At 48.1% G+C, this 17,928-nt stretch overlaps 2 protein-coding genes across 2 annotated transcripts; both read left to right on the top strand.

Annotated features, from left to right (window-relative positions):
- Positions 1 to 1,532: 1,532 nt before the first annotated feature.
- LOC136522761 (GDSL esterase/lipase At2g23540-like) lies at positions 1,533 to 4,747 on the top strand. Its single transcript, XM_066516568.1, has 4 exons — positions 1,533 to 1,892; positions 2,016 to 2,146; positions 3,315 to 3,566; positions 4,159 to 4,747. Exons 1-4 carry the CDS (start codon positions 1,625 to 1,627, stop codon positions 4,636 to 4,638), a joined length of 1,131 nt encoding a protein of 376 aa, XP_066372665.1. The 5' UTR covers positions 1,533 to 1,624; the 3' UTR covers positions 4,639 to 4,747.
- A 1,849-nt stretch (positions 4,748 to 6,596) lies between these two features.
- Positions 6,597 to 8,610, top strand: LOC136522742 (GDSL esterase/lipase At5g55050-like). Its single transcript, XM_066516554.1, has 4 exons — positions 6,597 to 6,929; positions 7,074 to 7,213; positions 7,653 to 7,904; positions 8,029 to 8,610. Exons 1-4 carry the CDS (start codon positions 6,629 to 6,631, stop codon positions 8,536 to 8,538), a joined length of 1,203 nt encoding a protein of 400 aa, XP_066372651.1. The 5' UTR covers positions 6,597 to 6,628; the 3' UTR covers positions 8,539 to 8,610.
- The last annotated feature ends 9,318 nt before the right edge of the window (positions 8,611 to 17,928 follow it).

Here is a 17,928-nt window from a genome sequence, read left to right as displayed (position 1 = left end):
TGTGGAATCTCGAGATCGAAGTAGGGTCAACACCATGGTGAGCGGTTGGTGGGGCATCAATGGTTGAGGTTTTGTTGGTGGGATTTGTTTAGGGTGGAATTAGGAAAACATCAAGGTATTGGTTAATAACTAGCGGCGGGCGAAGTATAGTAGCGTGGAAGCCACAAAGGATAGAAGTGGTGGAGAGGTGGGAGCAAAAGAATAATGGAAGGTCCCCAAATATGGAGAAGAAAGTACTATGGGGAAACAATGGAACAAAGACAACAGCTTCAAGAGATGGTAAATGGTGAAAATTCAAACATGTTGTGATGTTTGACACCATGAATTCAAACTATTTTTAGCTCATTCGTTTGTCTCAAGCATCATATATGGAAGTAACTATAAGTTATGCACAACAAGACAAAACAAATGTGAAGAGTTAATTACTACTCCTTCCATTCCAAATTATATATAGTCTATTTAGCTTTATCCTAAGTCAACTCCTCTCACTTCAATCAAATTTATAGATAAATGTTACAACACTTGCAATATAAAATTAGTCTAAATAAAGTCTCGATGAAATATGTCTTGATAGTGTATTTGTTTGAACTTATAGATGCTAATATTTTTTTCAAAAAAATGGTCAAAATAAGAGATGTTGTTAAGGCAAAGGCAAAGTAGACAATAATTTGGAACGAAGGCAGTAGAACATAACCTGATTGTAGCCATCATCAGATCGATGTACAAATTACTTTAATTGGTGATAACCTAATCGATACACAGTTCGTCTTTGAATTAACTGTGCATGCTCATATGACTCTGATTTTTAAATTTATAATAGTACATGACTATATACCTTGCTTGTTCGTCATTATATATCATTATAAAAGTTGTGTATAAACTAAGCGAGGTCAAACACAATCGAGAACAGGATCGAGCTACACGTATGTATGAAAATAACGGAAACCAACCGCTGAAAAGGAGGATATCTAGACAACGAGGCCTAAAGTAGACGAAGAAGACATAGCCGACACGTTAACGAACCGGTCGAGATGCTGACCAAGAAAATGCATGATGGTACGATTTTAGTTCTCTTCTTCTTCTTCTTTTTGCATCGAGATCCGAGATTAATTAGTCATACATCACATGTACGTAAATCAAGCGACACGGTAACCTAGCTATTTGATGTTGACAGGGTGTAAACGCACACGTAAAGAGCGTGCCCATTTCTCACTATAATCACTTGTAATCGTGTCAGAGAGATAAGAAGAACGAACTTTTTTCATTGGACATGAACTCGATCTCCTGACTCGTCTTCAGCTTGGTAGCTCATGATTTGTATATATATATATATGTGTGTATAGCATGCAGGTAGGCTGCGTGTATGGTGGGTAGTAAAAGAATACAACAATGCATGATTAAGACCGGGACTTGCTGGTCGATGAGTTGAAAACTTTTTCTTTTAAAAAAAGATGAGTTGAAAACCTTGGGAGACACTGACTATATATAGATATAGGTGCACCTTGATTGGCCACGTACATCAACAACTAACTCGCACACAAGCTAAGCTAAGCATCCTCATCAGCGAGATATAGTACTACTACTAGCTAGCTCATTAAGCTGTGTACAAGCTAGCACTCATTCGATGATGGGGTACGAGGTGGGCATGAAGGTTCTTGTCCTCAGCCTCGTGGTCGGTGCCGTCGCCGCCATCCGACCGAGCAAGCTGCTGCCGGCGGTGGTACCGGCGGTGTACGTGTTCGGGGACTCGACGCTGGACGTCGGCAACAACAACTATTTACCGGGGAAGGACGTCCCCAGGGCTGACAAGCCCTACTACGGCATCGACTTGCCGGGCTCCGGCAAGCCCACCGGAAGGTTCAGCAACGGATACAACACCGCTGACTTCGTCGGTAAGCATGCAAGAACAAGAAATGATGCTTTTGGGAAGTTTATATTTATCTTGTCTATTCATTAATAACTGGTGCTTATACATACATATTATTATGATGCATATGTATATATGTACTACGCAGCAAAAGCTCTGGGATTCAAGAAGAGCCCTCTTGCTTATCTGGAGCTGAAAGCGAAGAATAAGCTAATCCCGAGCGCCATCACAAGAGGAGTAAGCTATGCATCGGCAGGAGCTGGGATTCTCGACTCCACTGTAAGTAAAACTGACCATTCCAGTTCTCTCCGATCCATTCCTGAAAAATTAAACGTGACTTGTCTATTCTTTCTATTATATAGAGAGAGTGTATAAACTTAATCTTAAAAATGAAAAGAGTTATGAGTGCAAAAAAAAAAGAAAGAATTGTGCAAATCTTATCGTGTTGAATATAATAATATGCATGATGTATATACGGAGATACTTAGCTTCATCTTACTTCCTGAGACATATTTAATTTGTCCACTCAGTAGTTTTGTCCGAAGTCTAAACCTTTTCAGTTTTTTTAATTACACAGTATTGGTGTACACACTAATACATGCGCATATACTCACTCATATGAATGTGCATATACACCCCCAATCCCCTATGAGCATATCCGAAAGATTAAGCCAGGAGGTTTCGAAATTGACAGTCACCACGGACACATGGTTGTTGACGGTCTCTACCACCATACGGTTAAATCCTGGATTTGGTTCCAACACAACCAGCTGAGCTACGCTCAGTTTGCTAAACCTTTTATTTCTGACCTTTAATGTCTAAAATTTTTGTAGAGATTAACAATATAAGATTTTCATATCACAAGATTCACTAAAAAAACTTAACTCTATTCATTCAAGATTAAGATGATGCATATATTTATAGATATTGCTAGTCAAGGTTTTTCCTCTCTAACCGAGGCATTTCCTATTTTCATTAACCAGCTAAAGGAAATACAGCAGTTTGAGACACGTTAAGAAAAGCAGAAACACATTCAGGAAATAAACCTGATTGCTGGTCAAAGTTAGAATGAAAAACCTAGATGGATATATATACTTGCAATTGGATGAAAGTAGTAGTAATAAACAAGCTGGGCAGGTTAGGTGTGAAGAATGTAACCAGTACCACAGATAACGATTATCATGTAGTAGTGCACACCACGCAACGAGTGCATGACGAGAGCATATACTTAAGTACTAACTACTCCGGCGACGTCGCTGTGCAAGTGATCTGCGTACGTGTAATTAATGACATATAATACAATAATACTAACTGATCCCATACGTAATCCGCTAACCACCTTGTGTACATGTATATATCGTAATATACAACATATACATTTATATAATTAATTTCAATACAGTAATTAATATAATATGATTTGCATCCAATCCATGCATGCGTGCAGAACGCGGGAAACAACATCCCGCTGTCGCAGCAGGTGCGGCTGTTCGAGTCGACCAAGGTCGAGATGGAGGCCAAGGTGGGCCCGCGCGCGGTGAGCAAGCTGCTCTCCAAGTCCTTCTTCCTCGTCGGCGCCGGCAGCAACGACTTCTTCGCCTTCGCGACGGCGCAGGCCAAGCAGAACAGCACGGCGACGCAGAGCGACGTCACGGCCTTCTACGGCAGCCTCCTCTCCAACTGCTCCGCCACCATCACGGTATATATGACAACGACCAATCCTTACCTGCTTTTATTTTGCTTTTGCATGCAATCATTCTCTTGTAGAGTTGTATATGACCTCTGGCATGTTCTACATCGCTTTATTGTTGAATAGACTATGCCCCGGACCTGTCAATATGTAGGTCATTTGCTGGAAAGCTACCTATACCTAGCTGACACAATAATATTTACTAGGTTAATTATATGAATGTATGTTGTAGTATCTTGTTTGTTACTTACCATGACAAGTTGAACATGTCTTCACAAGTTGAACAGTATAACATATATAATACAAGTGTGTCTTTGTCAGAAAGGAGACGCGTATATAGCCTACCCAAGGTGACACTGCATGCCATATATGCATCAGACTTGCAGTTCATTTGGTGGACTGAGATATCCAGAATATAGATATTGATGATGCAATTATGTATATACTCGTTGACCTTGCATGCTAGCCGCCATCTATTTGTAAATCATACAACCTATAAATACATGCACATACATATACATCTCTTGCTTCAAAAAGCCATAAAAAAGCTATATATACCTACACATAACTAATGCATGTATACACATGATATACATTTCAGGAGCTGTACAAGCTGGGCGCGAGGAAGATTGGCATCATCAACGTGGGTCCCGTCGGTTGCGTGCCCCGCGTGCGCGTGCTCAACGCCACAGGCGCGTGCGCCGACGGCATGAACCAGCTCGCCGCCGGCTTCGACGCCGCCCTCAAGTCTACCATGGCCGCCCTCGCCCCGAAGCTGCCGGGGCTCGCCTACTCCGTCGCCGACAGCTTCGGCCTCACGCAAGCGACGTTCGCCAACACGCTGGGGCTAGGGTTCGTGAGCTCCGACAGCGCCTGCTGCGGGAGCGGGCGGTTGGGCGCGCAGGGCGACTGCACGCCCACGGCCACGCTGTGCGCCGCCCGCGACCGCTACATCTTCTGGGACTCAGTGCACCCGTCGCAGCGGGCCGCCATGCTGGGCGCCCAGGCGTACTTTGATGGCCCGGCCCAGTACACCTCGCCCATCAGCTTCAAACAGCTGGCCAACATGATGAGTAGTTGATTGTTAGTTAATCATTCCGAGGCCCCTCGATCGGCCAGTGATTTCTCTTTTTTTTTTAAAAGAAAAATGGAAATATTGTATGTGCTTATGTATTTCTTCCGTGCCTGCGTGCGTGCTTCATTTGTTTATTCTTGTGATAATGTGACCCATAGCAATAATTACAACTCAAAGTAAATGAAACAACATTTACGTTCCACAGTGAGTGCATCTATTTCTTCAAGGTGATCACTGAACTTGTCATATATTAGATGTCATTCAGATTTTCAAACTCTCAAAATACTTTTTTTTAATTTCATAATTTTGTCTTTTAATGTCATCCAAGTCCCAAAACTCTTCAAATTCCCTTTCAAGCCCCTTATTTGTCCTAGTATATTATTTGCTAGGTCCCTTAATTTGACATAGAGTGTCGTTCGGGGTCCAAATGGGTCCCTTTCCCTACCTACTCTCTACCCTGATGTCGCATGCCAGGATAGATCCTCATGGCTAAGCTCTTGAGCAGCGCATCCTAGCGAGGGTAGGGCCATATATAGACGAGCCTCTGTCGCTCCATCTCTATACTTCTTACCCCCACACCAGTCCATGATCTCCACTCTATCTTGCATTATATGCCTTCACCATGTCAGTGAGGCACCCCTGTTAGATTCGTTATGGGCTAGTCAGCCTAGCCCGCTCTCTCTAGCAGGCTATCTAAACAAAGCCCCTACTTTATTGTTTAGCAGTGGAACAAAAAATCAACTCCAACAAGTTACCTACTAGGGGACCAACTTTTATTGGCCCTCTACTTTTCTCCTCCTACTCATTCCTGGCCAACACATGGGGACCTAAATATTCGTTGGACCCCCCCCCCCCTACACACCCACCCACTGCGAGCACCCACGCCTAGCGTGCGCTCTCTTCCTCCCTCGCGGTCGCACGCTCCGCCGCCGTTGCATGCCTCACTCGTTGTCGTTCGCATCCCCGGCCACCACATCTGGCCACACCGAGGGCAAGCCGCGCCTCCACACGGCCACTGCGGGACAGCCCGGGCACGACAATGCCGCCGCCATCGAGCCCCTCTCCATCGCCACCGGTGATGACAGCAGGCCGACGAGGGCGGATCCGGCCTCCACAACTGCCGTCATGACTCCACACGACCATCACCGACAACTCCTCTCCCAGTCCCGCGCCTCCACGGCCATCTCCGGGTCCGACGGGCAGATCCAGCACCTCCTCCACCATGTCCTCCTCTCCCCAGCGTAGGTACCTCTCCTCCGCCACGACCTCCTCTCCCCAGCAGGCGCCTCCTCCCTACCGTCGCAACCTCCTAATTGGCTCTTTCCCGGAGGCCATGGCGAGTCTACAGGGAGATGGCTGAGTTTTTTCTATGGCGATAAGAGAATGAAGAGGATGATATGTGCATCATACATGTCATTCTGTACTAGGATGAATTTGGAGATCTATTTTAGGTAGTGCTGCGGAAGGAAATAACAAAACAACAACAACAATAACAACAACAACAACAACAAAGCTTTTTAGTCTCAAGTAAGTTGGGGTGGGTTAGAATTGAAACAACAAAAAGAATAAATAGTATCAAAATAGGTGACTACTGAAATCCGAAATACAAAAGTAGGACCCTGTTTTAGGTAGTAGTGCAAGAGATGCTCTTATAAAGTCGAAAACGTCAAGATCTAGGCCGTTTCCATGTGTTTGACTAAAAGCTGGATATGAGAAAATAGCCGGGTAGAAATTACTTTTCCGTGCATTTTTTGTGTTTTGTTTATAACTTTGATCTCTCTCCTCCTACTATATACTGATAAATTTGTGGACTAAAACTCTTGCCGTCATTTTCAGGGGAGGTGCAGCTGCAGAGTCAATGCCATGATGGCTATGCTGAATTGCTGATGATATTCCTCTTATTAGGCATCATATCAGCGAATGGATCATCTCCTAAGCATTCTGTAATTGAATAAACTTGCAGACTGCAGCCTGCAGACGACCAACGACCACGACCATGCGGCGCCACCAAGCCATCAACGGTGGTATTGGTGCCGCCGTTACACTTGCGATGGCGACGACGATATCCATCCAACTGGCGGCGCTCGCCGCCGCCGCCGCCGCCCTCCGGCCGACGACCACGGCCGTGCCGGCGGTGTACGTGTTCGGGGACTCGCTCCTGGACGTGGGCAACAACAACTACCTGCCGGGGGCGGACGTCCCCCGGGCCAACATGCCCTACTACGGCGTCGACTTCCCCGGCGGCGCCAGACCCACCGGAAGGTTCAGCAACGGCTACAACGTCGCCGACTTGGTTGGTATATGTACTCTCTCTCCCTCTCGATCGACGGCGCGCTGGAGTTGTTTATTTGTTTCTGGCTGTGTGCATTTCGTGGTATGCGCGACGACTGGCTAGCACGGGGGAGCTCGAGCTGACGCCAGACGGACATGAATGGGTGCAGCGAAGGCTATGGGGTTCAGGAGGAGCCCGCCGGCGTACCTGTCGCTCTCGCGGCGCTCCGGCCGACGACATCGTCTAGTCGCCAGGGGCATCGGCGGAGTGAACTATGCTTCTGGAGGAGCTGGGATTCTCGACTCCACTGTAAGTTATCATTCAGCTTTATTTCAGCATATATAATGTGTCGTTGCAGAGGAAAAAATCTGTTAATTTCTACCGTAACTGTGCAGCCGATCGAGTAGTAGCTGCTAGCAGCCACAAAGTTCAGATCACACAAATCTGTAAAAGAAAAGCGAAATTAATTACATGAGTTATCTTTCGGCATGATAAGTGTGATTTCGTGCACGCATATCGTTGCATGCGCGAGCGAGGTCAGACTTCAGAGATCATCATATCTTTCGGGCCAAACTTATTAACCAGCTCATGCTTCATGCATGTCCAAGGAACCGACGGAGACAGACAGACAGAGATATATCTCAACGCTGACTTTGAGCACATGTGACTTTGACATCATGCGCTAGCCGTACAATTTGCTCGGACCATCATGCATGTTAGTTAATTTGTACTGTATTTGCATATATAGTTCGCCGGGAAGAACATCCCGTTGTCAAAGCAAGTGCGCAACTTCGACGCGACCAAGGCTCAGATGGTACTAAAACTGGGTGCCACCACGGCGAAGCACCTGCTCTCCAAATCGCTCTTCCTCATCGCCATCGGCACCAACGACATGGCCGCGTTCGCCACATCATTAGCAAACAATGGCCAGATGCAGAGCCACGCCGTCGTCGCCGCCTTCTACTCCGACCTCATCTCCAACTACTCAGCCATCATCACAGTAAAACTGAAATTCCTGATTTTTTTTTTATTTCCAGCTAAACATATGACATTTATTAAAACAAGATGACTGATAACAAATTTATTTCGTTAAAAAGACAGTAACAATTTATAATTTCACGCAGGGGTTGTACGGGATGGGTGCGAGGAAGTTTGCCGTGATCAACGTGGGCCGGATCGGGTGCGCGCCAATAGAGCGCCTGCAGAGCCCGACGGGCGCGTGCGACGACGGCGCCGACGCGCTCGCCGCCGGCTTCGACGACGCGCTCAGGTCTCTCCTGGCGAGCCTCGGCTCCGGCGATGACCACCGCCTGGACGGCCTGACCTACTCCCTCGGCGACCTGTACGTCCTGATGCGGGCGATCATAGCCGACCCGCCGGCGGCAGGGTTTGCCGACGTGGACAGCGCGTGCTGCGGCGGCGGGCGGCTCGGGGCGCAGAGCGTCTGTGGCCAGCCGAACTCGACGCTGTGCGGCGACCGCCTGTACCACCTCTTCTGGGACTACGGCCATCCCACGCAGCGCGGCGCGGAGGTCATCGCGTCGGCGTTCTACGACGGCCCGGAGCAGTTCACCACGCCGGTCAGCTTGAGCAGCTGGTCCGGGCGTGAGCGTCGGCAGCAGCAAACACACTAGTGTGATGCTGATTAGCAATTTACTACAAGTACTTTGTTCATCGTCACTTTGTCAAGATGTTGTAGATTATTTGTTGTCAATATACGAAGATGAGTAATAAAGTTATACAATGAACACAATAGAGGCACCGCCTGTGCATGCGTCTCCCTCTCCATCTCCTTCAATTCTGACACGTGGGTCTGCTCGTCCCGTACCCTCCTGGCCTCCTCCCAAACAGCAAGACTGCCCAAGTCTCCGCTTATAACTCAACAAATCAGCATGCACATGCATATCCCAGATTAATCACAAATCAAATACGAATCAAGCCATCAATGGGGACCTGCCCCTCCACATGGTTAGCAATCAGATTCTACGACGTCGATGTAAGATCTGTTGCCGAGCCTATTCCGCCACGCCCCACATGAACTGACAGGCGCCTTCCTCACCAGCCACAGTTGCGCACGAGACATGATAGGACCACGTGCCTCAACTCAGCATCGGACCACGAGAAGAAGCAGAGTAGCACGGTGAGGTGAACAAGCAGCGGGTGGTTCCACGGATCATATTTTACTCGTTGTCATATAGGATGTTTTAACACTAATTTAGAGTATTAAATATAGACTAATTACAAAACTATCTGTACAGATTGAGACTAATTTGCGAGACGAACCTATTAAGCATAATTAGCCCATGATTTGACAACGTGGTGCTATAGTTATATATGTGCTAATGATTGATTAATTAGGTTTAATAGATTCATCTCGTAAATTAATCTCCGTCTGTGTAATTAGTTTTATAATTAACTCATATTTAGTCCTCCTAATTAACATATGAATGTCCGATGTGACATGGACTAAACTTTAGTCTCTAGAACCAAACACCCCCTCAAACAACAACAAATCAAAACCTAGGTAGACCAGTAGGGGTGTGGGCGTGTGGCCACACCCACCATGACGTCAGGCAGGCGTCCAGAGGTGGTGAACTCTCGCACGGATAGGATAGGCGATGAAGGGTGTTGGTGCGGAGCCAACCCTATGGTGGAAGAGCCGGGCCGGTGGCGGTAGGATCTAGCTGCTAGCCTAAGAGGTGGAGGAGAAGCAGGGCCCGACTAGGCGGGTAGAAGGGGCAACCCTACCTAGGGTTTTTTATACCGGTAGGAAAAAAAATTCGGCGCCTGCCCATAAACATTGTTCGTACGGAGCATCTTTTTCTGGTTCCTTTGTCACCGGCTATCTGTTAGACGAAAAACTTATTAAAATAAACAACACAATCACAACAAAAGCGACCACGCTAACAATGCTTATAGCTCAATGGTTACAAGAGCCTCAGTAGCACCTGAGGTCCTGGGTTCGACTCCCTGTGGGAGCGAATATTTTAGGATTTAACTCGTCTTGAGGATTCGCCAGCCCAGACTTCGAAGGTGTTCATAGGTGAAAGGATCAAGATGCCCAAGAGGGGGGGTGAATTGGGCTAATTCTAAATTTTCTTGCAATAATCAAATCCTATGGTTAGCCCAATTAACCCCTTGTGCCTAGAAAATTGTTTCTCTTAAACTAACGCACAACGGACTTGCAACCTATGTTCCAAACTTACTCTAGCATGGCAATTCTATGAATATAAAGACAAGTATTGAATTGCACAAAATAAATGCTCAAAGTAAATAGAGAGAGAGGAACACGACGATGTTTTGCCGAGGTATCGGAGAGTCGCCACTCCCAACTAGTCCTCGTTGGAGCACCCGCACAAGGGTGTAGCCTCCCCTTGATCCGCACAAGGATCAAGTGCTCTCTACGGGTTGATTCTTTAACACTCCGTCACGGTGAATCACCCAAAGCCACTCACAACTTGAGTTAGGTCACCCACAAGCTCCGCCGGGTGATCACCAAGCTCCCAATCACCACCAAGCCGTCTAGGTGATGGCGATCACCAAGAGTAACAAGCACGAACTCTCACTTGACCACGCAAAGCCTAATGAGAAGATGGATGCACACTATGCTACTCTTGATTCACTAATGAGGCTACTCTCTTGGATTCTCAAATCTCAATCACCTCACTAGGACCTTGCTCTTCTTGACACTCACAAACGTGTTTCTCAGCTGTTGGAATGAGCAAAAGTGGCTCCACACACGAGTGGAGCATCTATTTATAAGGCAGCCTGAAAAACGAACCGTTATGAGCTTCTGCGGGGTGACCGGACGCTCCGGTCAAGTTGACGGACGCTCCGGTCAGTTCAACCCGCAAACCAGTGAATACATGTTGACCGGACGCTGGCAGCGTCCGATCACCACTGACCGGACGCGTCCGGTCGCATTAAACCCTCACCGGATGCTTACTTACTCGACCAGACGCTGAACCCCCAAGGTCCGGTTAGTACTGACCGGACGTGTCCGGTCACAGATTCCCTTCTCTGGAACCTTACTGGAGTCGACCAGACACTGCCTCTCAGCGTCCGGTCACTTGACCACTCCAGCGTCCGGTCGCACTGAACGCAGTCACCTTGATCAAATGAACTGATCGGACCCTGCGGCCAGCGTCCGGTCGCACCGGAGCCAGCGTCCGGTCAGCATTTGACCCTCTATTCACTTCCAACTCTCGATCATATGTGAATAAAGTTTGCTCCAAAGGATCTTAGGCATTCATAGGAGCTACCTAGAGCTAGTTTTAACAAGTGTGCACCACACTTAACTCACTAGACTCATCTAGGTCAAGCTACCCGTCTATACCCCCTTAATAGTACGGCCAAAGGAAAAACAAAATCCTAAACTACTCTAAGTATCTCTCCAACTCTAATTGACACTTAGAACTAATCATCCTTAACCTTGTCGTCCATCCTTTGAAAACCGAAATAATTTCCATCGTAGGGGCATGACAACTTCGATTGCCCAATCGATCTCCATTACCATGACCTAACTTAATTGCCTCTGCAAAACACACGTTAGTCATAGTAATTTTGTATTGTCATTAATCACCAAAATCCAACTAGGGGCCTAGATGCTTTCAATCTCTCCCTTTTTGGTGATTGATGACAATACCACCTCAAGTATGTGAAAGAGTGAGGTTTTTGACGGGCTTGGTTCATATAAACTTTTGTCAAATAAGAACAAAAGAGTTAGGCAAGCTTATATGACCCAAGCCAACACGGTGTACTCAAAGGATATGAATTAAGCAAGAGTACAAGTAACAAAGCTCATTTACATCGGAGTATCAATGCGGAAGCAAAGACAAATGAGCATAACACAAGTGATATGACATAAAAAATGCAAAGTAGAGAGCACACAGGTCATATATCACAATCATGTAGATATCACTATCACATGGATATAATAGTATGCATGAAAGTAAACACACGAATGCATAATAGTAATAGTGTATCACACAAATAAAACTCCAAATGTATATAATAAGCTAATAATAGATAACTAGCTCCCCCTAAACGCCGCTCCCCCTGAGTCTACATACTCGAACCCTCTCCTCCTTTGGCGTCAAACACCAAAACCTAAGGGTCGGTTGGCGGAGTTGCAGTGGACGAGCCAGGCGCTAAGGTACGAGGGGCAAGCTGGAACTAGGCGCCATCATCATCTGACCCTGAGCTCTGTACTGACTGACCCTCTGTGGTAGGAAGCATCGCTGAAGCGGTCTGGGTCTGAGCTCAGGCAGGTGCTGCCTGTGAAGCTGCTAGTATATCTATCGTAGGATCTGAAGATGCGATAGAAGACGGGAGCCTCTGAGTAGTCATGATGACTGGAGCTGCTGTAGAAGGACCGGCGGCATGCATATGTGGTGGTGTAGGCATGCCTATCAACTCGCTGAAAGATGCTCCAAGACTCCTAAAGACTGACGTGCCAGGCACAAAAAGTGAGGATGACTGCTCCAGTGTGAAGCCCATTTGAAATGGTGTGAACTACGGGGCTACCACTGGTGAGGACAACCACTAGGACACCTGAACTGTGGGAGAAGCAAACGGAGCTGAAGGCTGTCCCTGACTCTAAAGCCCACTGGGCTGTACTGCTGGAGTCATCTTAGTGGTGGCAGGCTGAGCAAGCTGGGGCAAAAGCTAGGGCTGTGGGGCCTCAAGTGCTGTGACTACATGCTGCATAAATCCCATAAGCTGCTGCTGCATGAGTAACTGTTGTTGATGCATCTGCTGTTGCTGCTGCTGGAGAAGCTGCTGCTACCGCTAGAAGTCGTCCTGACGAGCCTGAAACTATGCAAAGTTGGCAGCGGTCTCCTGAGCCTGTCGTGCCTGATTCTGCTGCATCCGCTCAAGAATAGCAATCAAGGCGGGGTCCGTCTACGGTGTAGGTGGAGCTGAGCTAGAACAGCCAGCCTTTGCATCATGTCTGCGTGGAGGCATATGAGGGATCGGCTGATAGTCATCATCTGAGCTGTCACTAGACTCTGTCACCTCCTGCTGTGTCTCAAGCTGCTCCTCCTCAGTAGCGGCTATGCCTCTGATAATCTCGTCCTGCTAACTCTGGAACATCTGGACGACGGCTAGGCTGAGTGGGTGCCTGTGGTGTGCTGTGTCTGATCCTCTGTGCCATGTATAAGCTAGAAACTCTATGGTGGCACCTTTGTACTCGGCAACCATCTCTGGGGTCCTAACCTACACAGACTTGAGCATTAGGAAGGTGATCCAATGTGCATAGGGAAGCTGTCTGTGACCATTGAAGCCCTCAGCTATAGTATCCTCCATCTCTGATAGAAGGAGGTCCCAAATGTCAAACACGGTCTGCTGCATCAGGGTATTGAGGAGCTAGAGTTGTAGGCGAGTCAGACCCTCTCTGTATCCCAACTTGGGAAGTAGTGTCCTCCTGATGATAGCCTCTTGCACTCGAGCTATAGGAGTAAGGTCACTGGGGTTCCTCCTCGACCCCTCACCAAAGGGCTCCTTGAAACAATGGCGCACAAGATCAGTAGGGGCACCAATCCTCCATGAGGACGCCTGGGAGGCTCCTGCTGTCCATAACATACCTCATGCAATCTGATAGGCTGCTCCTGTAGCCTTAGTATCTCCCGAGCCCTGAAACTCATCACCCTATAGTCTCTGCCATTGAATGCAAAGTGTATGAAGTTATGATGCGGGTCAACGTAGAGCGAAGCATAAAACTGTCGAACCCAAGATGGTACATATAGTCCGGCCAATCAGATCTGTCAGCCTCGGCAAATATGACAAGTAGGGGCGGATATGCTCTCTAGCTGCTGCCACAATAGACTCTATACTGCATACCCGCTGAGATCTAAACAATGCCCCACTGTTGAGATAAACATTATAGAAATCCTCCTGGAGCGGTGTATAGAAACCCTCTGCTGCTCTCTCATCCCTCCTCGGAGGGAACCACACATCAAACTCTACAAATCTCAGCTGTCGAACCTATCTGGCCGTGGCGGCCCTCAAGTCAAGATGTACTACTAGAGGCAGACCCTGTGGTCTAGGCGGTGGGCGTGAACCCCTGCACTGGGTAGCTAGCCTCGGTGGAACTGTAGCACTAGTACGACCAGAGCGGCGTAGCTGGGGTGCCTGCTCGGTCTCCTCGGCCTACTAGCTCTCCTAAGTCTCCTGAGCTGGCTAAGGCTCTACCGGTGGGGGCTGCTACTGTGGCTCCTGCTGGGACTCCCCCTAAAGTCGAGGCTCCTCAATAGCCAGTCGACATCCTACCATCATGACAGTCCCAGGTGGACCACCATGACAATGCTCAGCCTCCTCAACTGCTACCCTCTGTGCTGGTGTGAGCTGTGGATCTACAATGACAACACCGCTGCGAGCACCACCTCTCTCGACACGCTTTGTGGCCTCAGCAACTGCTGTTGCTCTCGCTATCTCTATGTTGGGGTACTTATGCTTCTTCGAAGTAACCTGCTTCGTTGCCTTGCCTTTCGGTCCTGCAGGCTGGCGAGGTGAGGGCCTCTGATCATCATCTCCTGGACCACCACTAACGTTCTTGGTGCGAGCCATCTGATCTGACAAGAAGATGAACTGCCGCTGACGAAGATCAACTGTCAAACTGACACTCCCGAGGCTTGGCCTCGATCCGTACTCACGAGCTTGGCTCTGAGTTAACTGACAACCGCCATAAGAACCTCAACGGCACTGACTCGCTACACAATGGAATAGATGGATATACAAATAAATACAATATATCTAATAGATGCAAAAACCCTAGGAAGCAAGCAATGTAGGTACGAAATTGAAGCGACGAGCATGCTACCTGATGATCCGTAGTCCGAGAAAAGAAGAGACGTCACGCAGGGAACCTCAGAACCGGCTAGGGTTAGGGTTTGCGAAGCACTTTGATGAATCGGCGGCCTTGGATGATTTAGGTCAATGCATTGAAAATTGAAAGGATCAAGATCAAGCAAAGAGGATGCTATGGCCTTACCAACAAGGAGGCAGGGCTAGGGCACGGTAGGTGCGGGCTTGGATGGCGCTCGGTGCTCGATTAGTTGCCGCAATGTAAAGTAGGAGAGTTTCATCTTCTCTGGGAGCAGTGAGGACTAGAGGTGATGTAAGGTATTGTTTCAACTATGTGAAGGCAGTGTCTGCTTCCTCCGACCACTCAAACTTCTCGGATGCTTTGAGCAGCTTGAAAAATGGTAGTCCTTTTTCTCCTAATCTTGATATGAAACGACTAAGAGCGGCCATGCATCCGGTAAGCTTCTGGACATCCTTCACCTTTTTGGGCAGCTTCATATCTAAGACAGCTTTGACTTTCTCCGAGTTAGGGCGTATGCCATCATAACTGACAATGTTGCCAAGCAGTATACCAGAAGGAACACCAAAGATGCACTTCTTTGGGTTTAATTTCCATTGGAATGTATTAAGGGCTGCAAAGGTGTGTTCTAGGTTGTCAACAAGGGTATGTGCTTCCTTGGTTTTGACAACTATATCATCAACATAAGCCTCAATGAGGTCATCTTTTATCTCGTCTTTGAGGCAAGCCTGTATGGCGCGTTGGTAGGTAGCCCCGGCGTTCTTGAGCCCGAACGACATGGTCGTATAGCAGTAGGCGCCGAAAGGCATGATAAAAGATGTCTTGATCTGGTCATCCTTTTTGAGAGCGATCTAGTGATAACCAGAGTAGCAATCGAGAAAGGAAAGTAGCTCGCAACCGGCGGTTGAATCTACGACCTTGTCTATGCGAGGTAAGCCGAAGGGGTCCTTAGGGTAGTGTTTGTTGAGATTAGTGTAATCAACGCACATTCTCCATTCATTATTCTTTTTGCGTACAAGAACCGGGTTGGCTAACCACTCTGGATGATACACTTCTTTGATAAATCTGGCTGCCAAAAGCTGGGTAACTTCTACCCTAATCGCCTCCTTGTCGCGAGCGAACCGTCGTAGCTTCTGCTTGATAGGTTTGGCCTTGCCGTTGACATTCAAGGAGTGCTCGATCAAGTTCCGAGGTACACCGGGCATGTCAGCAAGTTTCTATGCGAACACATCCACGTTGCTCCTCAAGAACCTGACGAGCGCGTCTTCCTATTTGGGATCCAGGTTGGCCTCGATAAGGGCCATTTTGCTGGGATCACCGTCGACTAGCTGGATCACCTTGTGCTCCTTGGACTTGATGTTCTTGCGTGGAGCCTCAAGCTTTGGGATCTCTAGGTGGTCGGCTGAGGTCTTCTTGGCGTCGAGCATGGTCTCGGCCATGCGAATAGAGAGGTCGTGAGCCTCTACTATTTTGAAGCTATCATCCTCGTAGGTATAAGCTGCGTATACGTTGCCCCTGAGGGTTAGAACTCCTTTCTCGGTAGGCATCTTGAGCACCAGATACCTGTAATGAGGTATGGCCATGAACTTGGTGAGCGATGGTTGACCAAGGATAGCATGGTAGGTGCCATCGAAGTCAGCGACCATGAAGTTGACGTAGTCGGTGCGGAAGTGGTCCGGGGTCCCAAATTGCATAGGTAACGTGATCTGCCCGAGAGGTGTAGAGCTCTATCTAGGGAGAACACCCTAGAACTGTGCCTCGTATGGCTTGAGATCCACCTGGGTTATCTTCAGGGCTGGCAGACTATTCTTGAACAGTATATCGATGGAGCTGCCGCCGTCGATCAGCACTCTATCGAACTAAACCTTGTTGATACAAGGATCGAGGACTAGGGGAAAACATCTTGGCTCGGGTATTGCGGCCCATTGGTCCTTTCTGCTGAAGGAGATCTCGTGGTGAGACCAAGGAGGGAGCCACGGATCGGTGATGAGGTTGTCGGTGTTGGCCACATTCAAACAAGCGTGGGCGAGCAGCTTGCGTTCTCGTTTGGTCTCGATGGACACTTTGCCTCCAATGATGGTGTGCACGTGATCGGTTGGCTTAACGTACTTGTGACAGGGATCTGCGTCTTCATCGTCGTTGTCCTCGTTGCGCTATTCCCCTGTGTTGTTAGGCTTGTCGAATGTATCCGGAGCCTGTTGACGTGTGTAGATAGACTTGAGAACGTGGCAATTCTCCATGGTGTGGTTTGACTTGGGATGGAGCTGGCAGGGCCCTTTCAATGCTTTGGCATAGTCTTCTTCGTAGTTACGATGTCCGCCACCTTTTTTAACGGTGTTGACCTTACCATCGTCTTCTTGAGCACGCTTGCCCCTGTAATCGTTACGGTGGTTACGCTGCTAATTATGTTGGTCGTAGTGGTTGCAGGAGTTGTTGCGCTGGTTGCGGCGCTCAAAATTATTGTTTCGACCATGGTTGCCGCGGTAGTCGTCGCGGTGTGGTGGTGGTCGGAGCGTGGAACCCTTGCTGCTTCTTCAATAATTATCTTTTTAGCATCGTCAGCGTCCGCGTATTTCTTAGCAGTGGCCAGGAGCGCTATGACTGATTTAGGTCTCTTATGGAGGAGCTTGTCCCTTAGGGTGTCATGGAAGCAGAGGCCAGTGATGAAATCCTCGATTGCCTTGTTGTCGGAGATTGATAGGACCTTGATGCGCATCTCTGAGAAACACCAGACATACTCACGTAGTGGCTCATCTTTTCGATCTCGAATCCGCCGTAGATCATATTTGTTTCCCGGTTGCTCGCAAATAGCAATGAAGTTGTCGATGAAAGCTTGCTTAAGCTCCTACCAAGAATCAAAGTAGTTTGCTGGCAAGCTGACCAGCCATTGGTGGCCTGCATGGCCGATGGTGACTGGGAAGTAATTGGACATGATGTGCTCGTCAGCCATGGCTGATCTGTACGTGGTTTCGTAGAGCATAACCCATAATTCGGGGTTCTCCTTGCCGTCGTACTTCTGAAGCTTCTCGAGCTTGAAGTTCTTGGGCCATATGACTCGGCAAAGGTGAGAAGTAAACTGCTTCAAACCCGGAGGGCTGTGGGTAGTATCGTATTCCATACGGCGATGACTTTCGTGGGATGCACGATCGTGGGCTCTCTGGTTGATGCGATCGCGCAGATCGCGTTCTCTGAGGTAATG

The sequence above is a fragment of the Miscanthus floridulus genome, chromosome 18 (assembly GCF_019320115.1).
Source record: "Miscanthus floridulus cultivar M001 chromosome 18, ASM1932011v1, whole genome shotgun sequence".
NCBI classification, from domain to species: domain Eukaryota; kingdom Viridiplantae; phylum Streptophyta; class Magnoliopsida; order Poales; family Poaceae; genus Miscanthus; species Miscanthus floridulus.
The sequence above is the reverse complement of the archived record's forward strand: the minus strand, read 5'-3'. Positions and strand labels throughout refer to the sequence as shown.